Consider the following 12799-nt stretch of genomic DNA (forward strand, 5'->3'; position numbering starts at 1 on the left):
AGGCTCTACCTCTCCATCCCAGACTAGACTAGTGTGTAAGACTGTTGCTTTTCAAATTGAGAACAAAGAACCATAGTTTTTTGTTTTGTTTTGTTTTTTTCCCTAGACCCACAACTGATTTTACCTTGACCCCTGGGCAACCCCAGATGGTAACCTTCATGTTCTTGGGTCACGGATAGAGAATGTAAGGCACACAAAGAAGAAACAACGTGTGCAAGGAGAGATAGATTATCAGGGAGATGACCAAAAGACCAAGCAGAGAGAGGCATCCACACTTGCCCCCCCAGCCTCCACTCCCATCTTTCACCCCTGCCTCTGGATACCCCTGACCCAGCTCCAACCCGGAAACAACTCCACAGGCCCTGTGCTCTTCAGCTATTCCCTCATCTAGGGCATAAGCCTCCATGTGCACGGCTCGGGGCATTTTCTTTCCATGCCTATGGTGGCAAGGCCCCTGTAGGTTCAGGGGAGTCCAGTCCCAGGAACCTAAGGGCAGAGGCTCCAGAGGAGGCCCCAGCCTGTAACTCCTCCCCAGTCCAAAAGTTCCAGCCAGGGCAGCCCATCCTTACCTGGGTTTTATCCACACCCTCCGAGTCACCACCTCCCAGCCAGGAGCCAGGGGTCACAGGTCAGGAGGACTCTGGAAGCTGAGGCTGGAGCCTGCAAATTTTCAGCTCCAGCTTGAGCCTTGATCTGCTGCTGCTGTGGGCTTCCCTTGGGCTACTCTGTTTCTTGTCTCCCTGGGTCACTCTTTCTTTCTGTTCAGGGCAGCTGTCCAGCCTGCACTGCCACCCGCCCTCTCCCTCCAAAGCCTTCTCCCAGGAGGCGGAGCCCTGGGGGCCTCGAAGGTCTGGATGTGGTGACATCAGCATGAGGGGCGGGCTGTGCTGGGGCTGCTGACTAACGTCTAGAGGTTGCCCAAGGTGCTGTGTAAAGCTAACCAGCAGGGATGCAAGGCATAGAAGCTCCAGGGGGCACTGCTGGCCAGTGGGAACCTCGGGCCTGGGGCCAACCATCAGGACCTCAGGGTCTCTTGTCACATGTGTTACTACCTGCCATCTCTGCATGGTTAGGACACCTGATCACGTCCCATCTTCCTCATGATTTTGCTGGGTCTCAGTTCCCAGTAGCCTCCCCTGCTCACCCAGCTTCCCTCGTCAGGGCACTACTAGAGACCATATAAATGAGCAGGCTTGGCAATACCTGGAGCCTTGGCTGGACACAACATCCAAACCAGGACTCCCCAAGATGCACCCCACCCCCAGGCTCTACAACTGGCCCCCACAGCCTGTCCTAGGAGTCTTGAGTGTGCTGTTATCCAGACAGTTTGCAAAGCCACCTGAGTAGGAGCCACCTCACGCAGGACAGACTTACCCGGTGTGTGTGTGTGTGTGTGTGTGTGTGTGTGTGTGTGTGTGTGTGTGTGATTTAAATGTGTGATTTAAAAAAGGGAGTGGGTGGGAATGAACAGGACACAAATACTCATCATGGTAGATGAGGAAGGAGGCTGAAGGACTCCTCTTCCTCTTCCTCCTCCTCCTCCTCCTCCTCCTCCTCCTGAGACCTGGCCCCTTCTTCTGCCCACACTTGCCAGCTGGGACATCTACTCAGGAAAGCTGCTTTTCGGTGGGGGTGGGTGGGTTAAGGTGGGGAGGGGAATAGGGTGGGGTGGAATCTATAGTGGTATGGAGTGGGGAGAATCAATGGTGCAATGGTGCCACCTGCTGGGCACAGCCAACTGCTACAAGACTAAGGAAAAGCCGGTCAACTTCCTCATACCAGGGTGCCACAGTGAGACCAGGGTCCAAGGTTGACTTGCACCCAACGCAGCCTTCACCTACGAAACTGATACTTATGAGTCAGGTGAGTAGCATGAGCCTACACAGAGTGGGAGAGACACAGGTTGGAGCATCCAGAGCCCAATCGACAAGGCGGCAACTGGGGCAGGTGTGCTTCGTTGAGGCTGAGGTGCATGCTGGGAAGGCAGTGGGTGGGTGAGAAAGTGGTCTCAGAACCATAACGGAGACATTTCCTCAGCACCCAAACTCGGCTAAGCAGGTCACCCGATCGGAGAAACCTAGAAATCCATGCTTGTTTTCCCCAAAACAAACCACCTGAGATGGTGTGTGTCCTTACCACCTCATGCTCCACCGTACCTCTCCAGGTTCTGCCTGTTTTCTGCCCTATCCAGAAGGGGCACTGGTTTCTGGCACCTGAGCCTCTTAAGGGCACCACATCTGAACCACTGCAGAACTGGTCTTAGTTCATACAACCCTCGCCCCTTCAAATCCAATCTATCGTCGTATTCCATCATTTCGTTTTCCACAACCCGACCCAGCTTCTACCCGTGGCCCTGCCCATAAATTCCTAGCTCTAGCTACCGCACCTTCCCAGGATCTCTGCTCTGCCACCTCCGTCTGTGGCCTGCATGTAAGTCTCTCCTCTCCACTAGAACAGGGCACAGATCTTGAACTCAGAGACTAAGAGTCAGCTCCTAGGGACACTGCTTATCAAGGACACTACAGTACTTCGATCAGACATGATTTGTACATTTTCCCCAGTTGCTGGAAGGCTGCTGCAGAGCAGGAACTGTGTGCCCCCATGTCCCCAGGGCCTGAGATGGGCAGAGCTCAGCAAAGCCAGCCCCACACTGACTGGAAGCAGGGAACCTGAAGGATTCCACAGAGCTGGGCTCTGACTCACTAGGTAACCAGCAAGGCCAGCTTTTATCTGTGATTCCCAAGGCCTTCCTTGCTCATCCTTCTGACCAGAGGTCAGCTACCCATTGTGCCCTCTGTCTTTACCCTTGTGTGTGGGGGGGTGCGGGGTACGGGAAAAATGAAACAGACAGATCCCTCTAGAGCGGCAGTAATATTTATTCTGAGAAGATAACAGAGTTCCTTTCCCTTGACCCCAGGGCATTGTGGCCTGGAGGAGTGAAGGCCAGGCCCTGTTGGTTCACGTAGAATACACTGTAGGGCTGATCTCCTGCAATTGGAAGACTACAAGGCCTCCTGGGTGCAAACGATAAATGAAGCCACGGCTATCCCTGCTCCACCCTGTCCTCCCTTGTCCAGTCTTCAAGGCTTCTTGGGGACCGGAAGTTCCTTCACAGCCAGGAGCCAGCCTGGCCTAGCTTAAGAGAGAGGAAGCAAGAACAGGGCTGCTGACCCAGTTCTGCTAGAAGTGGGAGGCAGTGGCTAGATGCCAGGTGAAGCATCGACTCGTCTGCTACTTGGTCCCTGCTCGCCCTGTGCCTCAGAGGGATATGGCTGAGCTAAGACCCCTATGTCAGGCCCTGAGACCCAAGATCGTGAGGCTCACCCTCCCTTCTTGACTGCAGTCTTGGTCTGCAATAGCCATCGAGAAGTGAAGTGATCATGTGACCGTGCGGAGTGTATGATAGACTGATACACAGCGGAAGTGGTGTGGCCTTGCTCTTATCCTTGTAAGAGTCCCTCACAAACAGGAGTCTCGAGCCCCATGCTACAGAGGGAGGAAACGAGGCACGGGAGGTTGAAGTGATTTGCTCCTGGTGAAGGGAAGCCCCAGTGTGCAGGAGGGATGCTCTCATCTTTAATTCAGCTCCTAGCCCTTCCTGTGGACCGGGTCCCAGGCCAGAAGAGCCACCATGGAGCAAGATGGCAGTCAGAATCCAGCACCTCCAGCCAGGAAGAGGACCACGTTGGAGGGACCAGAGGCAGAGTGTAACAGTTCCAAAAGGAATTGTGGCTGATAACTCAATTGTATTATTATTATTATTACTATTTATCTACTAAGTCTGGCCTGGAAGCTGAAGGAGGGCACAGAGGGGGACCTGTGAGCCACAGCACCAGTAAACAAGAGTTCCTCAGGAATGCAGGTGGCAGCCAGGAATGCACATCTCATCTCTGTCCCCCTCTGAGATTCCTCCAAGAAGGTCCCACTGTGAGCACCCACCCGTGCCCTCTCGTGCTCAGTGTCAAGATAAAAGCAGACGCTCAACAAAATGAGCCTGCAGAGGACAAATGTGGGGGCTGGCCTCCCTCACTCGGAGATTTTGTTTAAATGCTAAGACTATCAAATGTTGGGGATTGAGAGCAACATTTTGGTCTGGACAGTAAAAGCATGGTGGCCTTCTTGGCTCTTTGGGGATGCTGGTGCAGAGCCCTCTGGTCATGAGAAGTCCCCATCGGTGACACTTGACAGATGATCTAACCCTGAAGGCCTGGTACCATCCACCCTAGAGTCCTTTCTTCCAAGAAAAACCCAGGGTCTTTCAGCAGAGGCAGCATGTGTTCCCCTTGGGTCTCCCATAGCCTTACATCAACCTGCCTGGCCAGGCCACTCCTTCCAACACCACAAGCAGAGGTTGGGAAATCATACTTTCTCACCAGCATGATCATAGCTCTTCAGAGGGTGACGGTGAAGTCAGAGCCTGGAGCTCAGGAAGGGATCTGCCTCCGAGAAGACCTGAGAATCGGGAAGCCTAGGGAGGCTCGATGGGCTAATTGGGCAAGTCTATATTGAATAACTAAATGAATGGGGGTCAGGCATTAGACAATGAGCAGATGTCTCCTGCATATGCCAATAAGGGTTCTTTCAAGATGGTTTTAAAATGGGCTGTAGTGGGATTGGGGATGTAGCTCAGTTGGTAAGTGCTCGCCTAGCATGCACAAAGCCCTGGGTTCCATACCCAGCACCACTCAAACTGGTATAGTGGTACGGCATTGAGGAGGTGGAGGCAGGGGGATCATAAGTTTAAGGTCACTCTAAGCTACATAGCAAAGATCTGGGGAGGGAAGCAATCTCCCCCATAGCAAACAAGGAGAGGGAAGGGGCGTGGGACATGGCAGTTTGTGTGTAAACAGTTGACACTTGGCACTCCTGGCAGACAGCAGGGCCTGGGGAAACGTTTTCAGCAGATGGCCCCTTAACAGCAGCGCCCACTGGGTAGAGAGAACTGCATTAAATCTTAGGCAAGAAAACTCCCCCACAAGACGGGAATTCTTTGGGGCCCTCCAAACACTGAGGCTCAGAGAGGGCAGGGCTCTCTTCAGGTCACACAGTGGGTCAGTGGAAGAGTGAGGAAAGGGCCCCAGTGTCTGGTTCCCAGGCTGGTCCCAGGCAAGGTGGGGACATGCGAGTAGTGGTGAGGACTAGTGGGGCAGGACAGGCAGGCTGGGGTCAGACAGCCGTGAGAGAGGCACTGCAGAGGACTCGCACAGCTACAATGCCTGGCAGGTCACTGGGCTGCCGGCTACTGCGGTCCTGGAGATGGAGGGTGTGGAGGTCCTGCAGGTCATCCGGGGCAGTCTTCAGGTGCACCTGGCCCAGGAATTCATCCTTCAGGACTCGGTGATTCCAAACCTGAGAGGAGACAGAGGGTGAAGAAGGAGGGGTTTATCTAAGACCAGGAACATAGCCTAGGGCAGTGGGGAGTGAGGGCAGCCGGACCTAGAAGCCTCTTCACTCAGTGCAAGCCCAGTCAGGGAAAAGCCCATGGACTGATGGGGTGCCCTCTTCCAGAGCCTCAGGCTCCCCATAAAAGCATGTTACCACTTAGAAAGCTCAACCTGTCACTACTAGCTCTAGTAAACTTGAACTGGGTTGGGAGGGGGAGGGACTTTGAACTTGACCTAATTCTGCCTGGCTCCTTTCTTCCTTCCTTCCTTCCTTCCTTCCTTCCTTCCTTCCTTCCTTCCTTCCTTCCTTCCTTTCTTTCTTTTTTCTTTCCTCCCTCCCTCCCTCTCCCTCCCTTCCTCTCTCCCTCCCTCCTTCCTTCCTTCCTTTCTCTCTTTCAGGAGACAATGTTTCACTATGTAGCCCTTGCTAGCAGTCTAATCTACATAGATCGGGCTAGCCTCAAATTTCTAGAGTCTGTCTGCCTCTGTCTCCTGAGATTAAGATGTGGGCCACCACACTCAGCATCTCATTTTAATATTTGCCTTGAATTACCTGCCCCTAATGGTCCTTCTAGACTCAGTATCTACAAGTCTGTGATTTAAACCACTGGGACCGAGTGTTAAGAAAACTTGGAAAATCTAGTAACTCCCCCAGGGTGCTACGCATTTGTTTACAGATGGTTTCCTGCCCAGAGAGAGGCTGCTCTGGCCCCGGGGACAGAGGAGAAGGTTCCTTGATAATGAGCTCAGAGTCACCGTGTTCCAGTCATGTTGGACTGAGAGAAAGGAACTGTGCCCAAGGTCACTGGCATTCAGATCAGCTCCCCGGGGCTCTTAGGAGACAGCCACACACCACACATGACCTCAGTGTCACCTTCTCAAGTAGACTGACTGTGGAAGCTCTGAGGAAGAGTGACCAAGGCTTTGGGCCAGGTCAGCAAAGAGCACCACTGTCCTCAGCTGGGAGACCAACCTTGTTGGTTCTCAGACCCAAAATGACTAAACATCAGCCCCCTCAGAGGTGCAAGAGGTGGGGCAAGGCAACAGAAGCTTGCACCTGGGCTCATACGGAAGGGTTCTCTGCCCAGGGCCCTACCTCTCGGATCGACAGGCTATGGGAGGGGCAGGATATGCTTGTGAGTGGGTCTCACCTGCACGGTGATAGGCTGAGCCAGCTTCTTGCGATAGAAGATGCCTTTTACATTGTACTCTGGTGTCGAGGTCCCTCTCTGCACAGCTGAGCGAACCTTTTCGCCCTCACACTTGATGATCACATATGAGTTTGCTCCTGGAGAGAGGATTGGGGAGCTGGGGTGAGGACGGGGCTGGTACAGAGCCTAATGGGACAGGTGTCTGGAAGGTGACATGCCAACCTGATCTTTGTCCCAAAGGGGAAGGGGAAACAGGACACTGATTCACCTTCCTAGTCCCCTACTTTCTAGGGCCAGGTAGAGGGAAGAGTACAGAGTGGCCTCTGGCCTATGGTTCTTGCCAATCGTTCTCTGTATATGGGTTTCTCAGCTCAACACCTTCTCTAGAAGAAGAGAAGCTGTCTCTGAACCCCCAGCGGCTATCTGATGTCCCCACCACATGGGGGCGCCAGGGAGGCACGAGTGGACCTCTCTAGAAGCTCACATCACCCGCTGGATGGCTGATGGTCTACAGGTGCTGAGGTCTCAGGAGACTGGGGTGTGCACTGAAGTAGAGGGAGCCTGAGGTAAACTCCAGAGGAGCTCACCTGTTGGGGAGTCCTTGAGGCCAGCAGCCCCCAGGACATGTACCTGGGCCACCTGCTGAGGGTAGCCACAGAGGGAACTCCAACAGGTCCGAGGGGGCTCATCCAGGCGTAGTTCCCTGAAACAGGGCAGGATAGGGGAATGGATGGGCGGCATAAAGACAAATGTGCAGATGGGGTTCAAAACAAGGAGCTAAGCAAACCTCATGGCAAACTCAACCACACCCACTACCACAGGCCTCCAGCCTCTCTGCCCCACCTCCTCCTCTCAGGACGGCAGAGCACTTAGCACTTATAGATACTATTTCTCATCCTCAGATGACAGATGGGACATGTGGTAGTAATGGTAAGACCCATGTTAAAATCCAGCCCAGCATGGGGTATATATGCATGCGGTCACTAGCCCTAGCCCCCACACACCGGCAGTTGGAGGGGACATCTGTGAAGACTCGGAGCAGGAACTCGCCAGTGTGGCCTGGCTCAAAGGTGGTAGGGATGATAACGTAGCGGCCCTCGGGCAGCTCTGTCCTCAAAAAAACGCTGCGGGAATTGATGTAGATGGAGCTGGCGGCCTTATGCTGTAGGCTGTGCATACGGTATTGGCGGTTCTCTTCCACCTGTGTGGAGACAAGAGGAGATGGGGCATAAACAGCCCCGCATCAGAGACTATCCCATCTCCAAGTGGCTACCACGAAAGGATCAGTAGGATACACAGACAGACAATATCCAGAACTAGCACATCTATAAGGACAAGATTAGGTTAGTGTTTGGTTAGGGCTGAAGGGAAGGGTATGAAAAGCACAGAGGCCCTTGTGCTCACAGATGAGCACCAGGGAACCAGGAATGTTAAACACACAGAGTGATAGCTGGGAGTGGAGGTGGCTGATAAACTGAGACCACACCAGATCCTCCAGACCCTTACGATGCCCATGCAGCCAATCTACAAAACCTAGCCTTGTGAAGATGCCCCATGCAGTCAATTTACAGAACCTATCCTTATGAAGATGTCCAATGTAGCCATGTCTTCAGCTCTATTGTACACACAGGATTGATTTATCACCAGAAAAAAATTTTCTCCAAATTGTGCTGCCCCAAAATGAACCACCCAGGGTCAGACTCTTGAAGTTTGGACCAACACCAGCTACTGAGTCATATTGAACTGAAGTTCCCCCTGGCCTCACACGGATCAATGCTCTGCTGGCTGGGGTGTTTTGCAGAGGCCCCCTCAGAAGGCTCTATCATATTGGGTGGCAATGACTTACTGGAGTGGACCGTCTCTTCACAAAGACGATAATCTAGTGATATCTCTAGGTTATAAACATTAGATTGCTCAATTAGGTGGTCTGTGACTTTTACCACAAGAAAAATAATTTAAAAGTGGTGAGAAATCTCCTGGTGATCCCAATGAAGCTATAAGTTCTTTTTTTTAAACTATTTATTATATATGTGTGTGTGTATGATGGGGGACATACATGCCACAGAACACAGGTATTGGTCAGAGGACACCGTTGTGGGGTTAATTCTCTCCTTCCATCTTCGCATGCCTTCCTTCGAGCTCACAGCATCAGGCTTTGGCAGCAAGCCTCTTTACCTGTGGAGCCTTTCTCTTGCTTTGCTTCTGAAACAAGGTCTCCTATAGCCCGGGTTTGAACTCGCTTTGTAACTGATCATGTCTTGCTGCTCCTCGTTTTCCTGTCAAAGCCTCTTACGTGCTGGGATTACAGGCATGTGCCGCTATACCCAGCCTGACCCTGGAGTTTTGTCACAAAGGTACCAAATGCAGTTGTCCCCCACTGCCAACCCTGCTTATCCTCAGTTCCTATTTCCATGATTTCAGTTGCCTACAGTCAGCCGTGCTCTGAAAACAGTGAAAGGAAACCTCCAGAAACAATGGATGTCTTTTCAATTTCAGACGTGTTGAAATCCTACACTATCTCAAATCACTCAACAGGAGGGACTCAAGTCACCTTGTTTGGCCAGCACATCTGTACGGTGTGCTGAGCTCACCGATGAACTGTTCATAGCTGTCTTCCTTATGGCTACGGTATGGTGCTACCTGCAGTGTGGGTCGTCCAGTGGTGTCTCAGAACTTATCTTCACGGTCTTGGAAGACTACTTATCATGACATGCCTAACTCACATCCCAAAGCCATGAAATGGCACTACCAGCTGCCAGGACATCCTGGACAGCTCCCGGAAAAGCAGCGCATGACATGACACAAAGTGTCACGGCGTGTCAACACATGAATGAGCCAGCACAGGGGAGAGAACAAATGGTTTTCTCATAAACACTGACTGCTAGGGAGCAAGCACGCACCAGTGTCTCACACCCACGTGGGTTCAGTAAGTTCTGAAGATCTGACATGTATGGCGCGGGATCTGTCATGCCAACTGTCTCCCCACACTGAGTATCACATGTGGAGGGCATCAACTTCCAAGCCAGGGGAGTTATGGCAAGTCTGCTGGTCTCTGTACAAGGTTGCCTACTCCTGTGCACGGAAAGGCCTCCAACACAAGAGACTACAGGAGATGAGAGGCCTAGTCCTGGAGGAGGGGCAGTGATGGGGGAGGGGCAGTGAGACCATCAGGCACACAAGACCTCACGGAGCCCAGGCCAACCGCAAGTGGTGTGGGCCCGCAGAGCTCACCTTATAGATGTCGAAGCCAATGGCCAGATTCTCGCCTTTGCCCTCCCGGCGAGTTGAGCGCTTCGGCCGCTGCTGGATACTGATCAACACTTCATCTTCTGGCTTCTTGACTTCAAATACGTACTGAAGGTGTGGCCATGAAAAGAGATCCACAGTGAGACCCAGGTCAACCTCCTGGATCTCGGGAGCCTAGACTCCAGCAAAGGCCCAGCCATGTTGGTAGCATGAACTTAGGCCATCCCATCTGCTCTCCCAGTCAGTCCCTCCTCTGGAGGACGAGCCCATTAACTCATACAGTGGCCACCCTGACTGAAGACTGGGAGAGCTCAACCAGATGCTAAGTACTCACCTCAGAGCCTGGCACACAAGTGCTGCTCACGAAGGACACACTGAGTCTAAGGACTGAGTAGACAGACTGCAGTGGAGGAGGAGGCTGCTGGGGAGAGTTCCCAGTGGGAAGCACAGCCTGGCCACACTTCCTGGGAAGAGCCAAACTGGGCTACTGTGAAAACAAAGACCACTACTTGGCCTCTCACTGTGCCTGAGACTCCAGACAAGAAAGCTCTGAGTCCCTGAATGACCGTTTCCTCATTGTGACCATATGCAGGGCAGACAGTAAGACAGCGACTTCACGACCTCACACAGTGTCCACCGAGCCCCACTGCACAGATAGTCATAATGAGGCTCAAAGGTAGCCAGGGACATCCCTGAGTCACTCAGGTCCATGGCTGACGCAGGGTAGGACAGGGTGGGGTCCTTGCACATGCCCACCTGTGGGTTCTGGAAGAAAGTGTCCTTGTGGTTGATGCAGCCTCCACTGCGGTTCTGCTGTGGGTCCTCATGTCTCGTCCAGGCACCATGCAGCCGGGCCTCCTCCCATGTCTTATGGATGCTCAGGTAGGACGTGTTAATCAGGCGGCATTTAATGATGTCAGTAAAGTACCGGCACATGTCCTCAAAGGTCATCCTAAGTGCAGGAAGGCAATGGGCTTGGTGCACTGCACCATGCTCCGAAACGCAGCTATACACAAGTAAGCGGGATACAATGCCACCAAGACCCCAAGTCTCTCTTGGGCCTCAACTTCCTCATCTGTAAAATGGGATGAACCTACCAACAGTTGCCTGTCTCACGGGGAAGGCAAGACACTGAGCAAAACAAGAATGTACGTGTAGCTGGTGTGTTGGCTGTGACAGCTGTTCACAGTGTTAATAACCAGGGTGTGCATCTTAACATTTTATTGCAGTTTAGAACACTATTGCTGGGGGAAGGGCATGCATGTGGAGGTCAGAGGACAGCCTGTGGAAGTAGGTCCTCTCCTCCCACCATGTGGGACCCAGGAATTGAAGTGAAGTTGTCAGGACTGATGGTCAGTGCCTTCGCAGCAGCCCTGGTATGTACATCATGTATGATCTGTTTCTACCCATTGTCTTCCGAGGCTGCTGTAAGACCCGAATCAACAGGTAGACAACCCTGACCCTCCCTCCATGGTAAGCAAGGGCAGTGATCAGGCTGCTGCCAGGCACACCTCCAGGAGCATGGGCAGTGCCAGAGGTGCTTGAATATGCTTGAGAAATGCCTTTAAAAGCAGCTTTTCCCATGGAGGAGCAACATTGCTATGTTTTAACTCAACTGACTCCTGAGCCAGACTGCAGAAAGTGGACTCTGTCCACAGCAGTGCAGACTGGAGGGCCCGGCCAGCCTCCTCCACCCCAGCACAAGGGGGCTTCGTAAGGGTATTAATGTCACTGTCATCTGCTCCCGGTTGGCCTGTGGGTTTGCATGGCATAGACCTCACATCAGGCACCTTGTCCCCCCCCTCCCCTGTAGGGGCTGTGAAGAAGAGCAGGGTACCAAACGGAGTCCAAATAGAATGCTGGCGAATGGATTCGAGGGAAGGGATGTAAGGGAATGCATTCGCGCAAGGGATGCAGGTAGGGGAGTGTATACAAAGGAAGGAATAGATACAGGAGAATGAATAGGTATGGGGAGGGGATGAGGGGATGGATACGGGTGAATGAAAAGGTACAGGGGCTGGATGAGGGGATGGGTGTGGGAAATAAATGGGTTTATAGAATGAATAGGTAAGGAAACAGAGAAAGGGGTGCATTCAGAAGAATAAGTGGAAAGAAGCAAGGGGGTGAGTAGGCGTAGGGGGTACATGCAACAGGATGTGTGGAGAAATTGGACGCGAGGGATGGGCACAGGGTGATAGATTTAGGGAACGGGTCCAGCAAACGGATGCAGGGAGTAGATGTGTGAAGAAGATATAAGGAATGGTGGACCACAGGTGATGGAGATGGAGGAATGGATGGGAGGTGTTGTAGGGAATAGCTACAGGTCATAAGGGGATGTAAGGGGGTGGACACTGGGGGTGGATGCAGGGTGGACACAGCCAGCAGTTGCAGCGCACGGACGCAGGGGATGATGCTCTGAGGTGACTGACTGTTGGCTCTGAGTCTTGCTTGCTAAGACTCGGTCTGGGTGACTGGGCAGGTCTGGTGTCCCTCAGGTGTGCAGACAGGACATGGGGTAAAAGCACCCTTCTCTATACAACGCATTTACAGAGGTGGCAACGGATCAGAGGGGTAATGTGATGTTTCCAAGGCTATATAGCAAACTGATGACTGTGGCCCTGGCTCCTGCCTCCCTGGCCTGTGCTCCTGCCAGGCCCCAGGAAGGTCCTCCCCAGCCCAAACTCAAGACAAGAAGACACTCACCAGAATTCCCCATCATCCTGCACGGTCACGCCCATCTTCTCCCTCTCACTCTTGCTCACTTTCTGCCATTCCTCTGACCTGGGGAGTGAGTATCAGGGAGGGAACGGGATAAGAGGAGTGGCCCAAGGGAGAGCTCTGGACCAAGCCGCCTGCAGAGCACTGTGGGTAGAGACCTGGAGGCCATGCCCAGCCCTGCTAAGAAGCCTCTGTTCTCTCCCACTAGGAACTGTGATCTTCCTTTATGCTAAGGCTATGAAGTCAGGGAATAAAGCTGGTGAGGCGCCATTGTCCACGTACAAAGCATGCCACACTTCT

General features: G+C 52.8%; 2 protein-coding genes across 12 annotated transcripts in view; both read right to left on the reverse strand.

The window, feature by feature from the left end:
* The window catches only part of Myo7a (myosin VIIA), a 68469-nt gene extending 67653 nt beyond the window's left edge, over nucleotides 1-816 (reverse strand). For 2 of the 3 annotated variants that reach the window (NM_001256081.1, NM_008663.2), the window contains exon 1: nucleotides 570-787. The gene's annotated coding sequence lies outside the window, so the exon portion shown is untranslated. Of the gene's footprint in view, nucleotides 1-569 lie in introns of all 3 variants that reach the window. The other variant, XM_006507427.4, reaches the window with a different exon arrangement.
* A 2036-nt stretch (nucleotides 817-2852) lies between these two features.
* The window catches only part of Capn5 (calpain 5), a 57388-nt gene continuing 47441 nt past the window's right edge, over nucleotides 2853-12799 (reverse strand). For 7 of the 9 annotated variants that reach the window (XM_030242034.1, XM_030242035.1, XM_030242033.1 and 4 more), the window contains 7 exons: nucleotides 12485-12562; nucleotides 10538-10733; nucleotides 9767-9889; nucleotides 7540-7736; nucleotides 7123-7238; nucleotides 6536-6672; nucleotides 2857-5349 (listed from right to left, as the gene is read on the reverse strand). In XM_030242034.1, the coding sequence (XP_030097894.1) occupies nucleotides 5167-5349; nucleotides 6536-6672; nucleotides 7123-7238; nucleotides 7540-7736; nucleotides 9767-9889; nucleotides 10538-10733; nucleotides 12485-12562 (1030 nt within the window). In that variant the 3' untranslated portion in view covers nucleotides 2857-5166. Of the gene's footprint in view, nucleotides 5350-6535; nucleotides 6673-7122; nucleotides 7239-7539; nucleotides 7737-9766; nucleotides 9890-10537; nucleotides 10734-12484; nucleotides 12563-12799 lie in introns of all 9 variants that reach the window. The other 2 variants (NM_007602.4, NM_001301250.1) reach the window with 1 other exon arrangement.

Source organism: Mus musculus, chromosome 7 (assembly GCF_000001635.26).
Source record: "Mus musculus strain C57BL/6J chromosome 7, GRCm38.p6 C57BL/6J".
Lineage (NCBI taxonomy): Eukaryota > Metazoa > Chordata > Mammalia > Rodentia > Muridae > Mus > Mus musculus.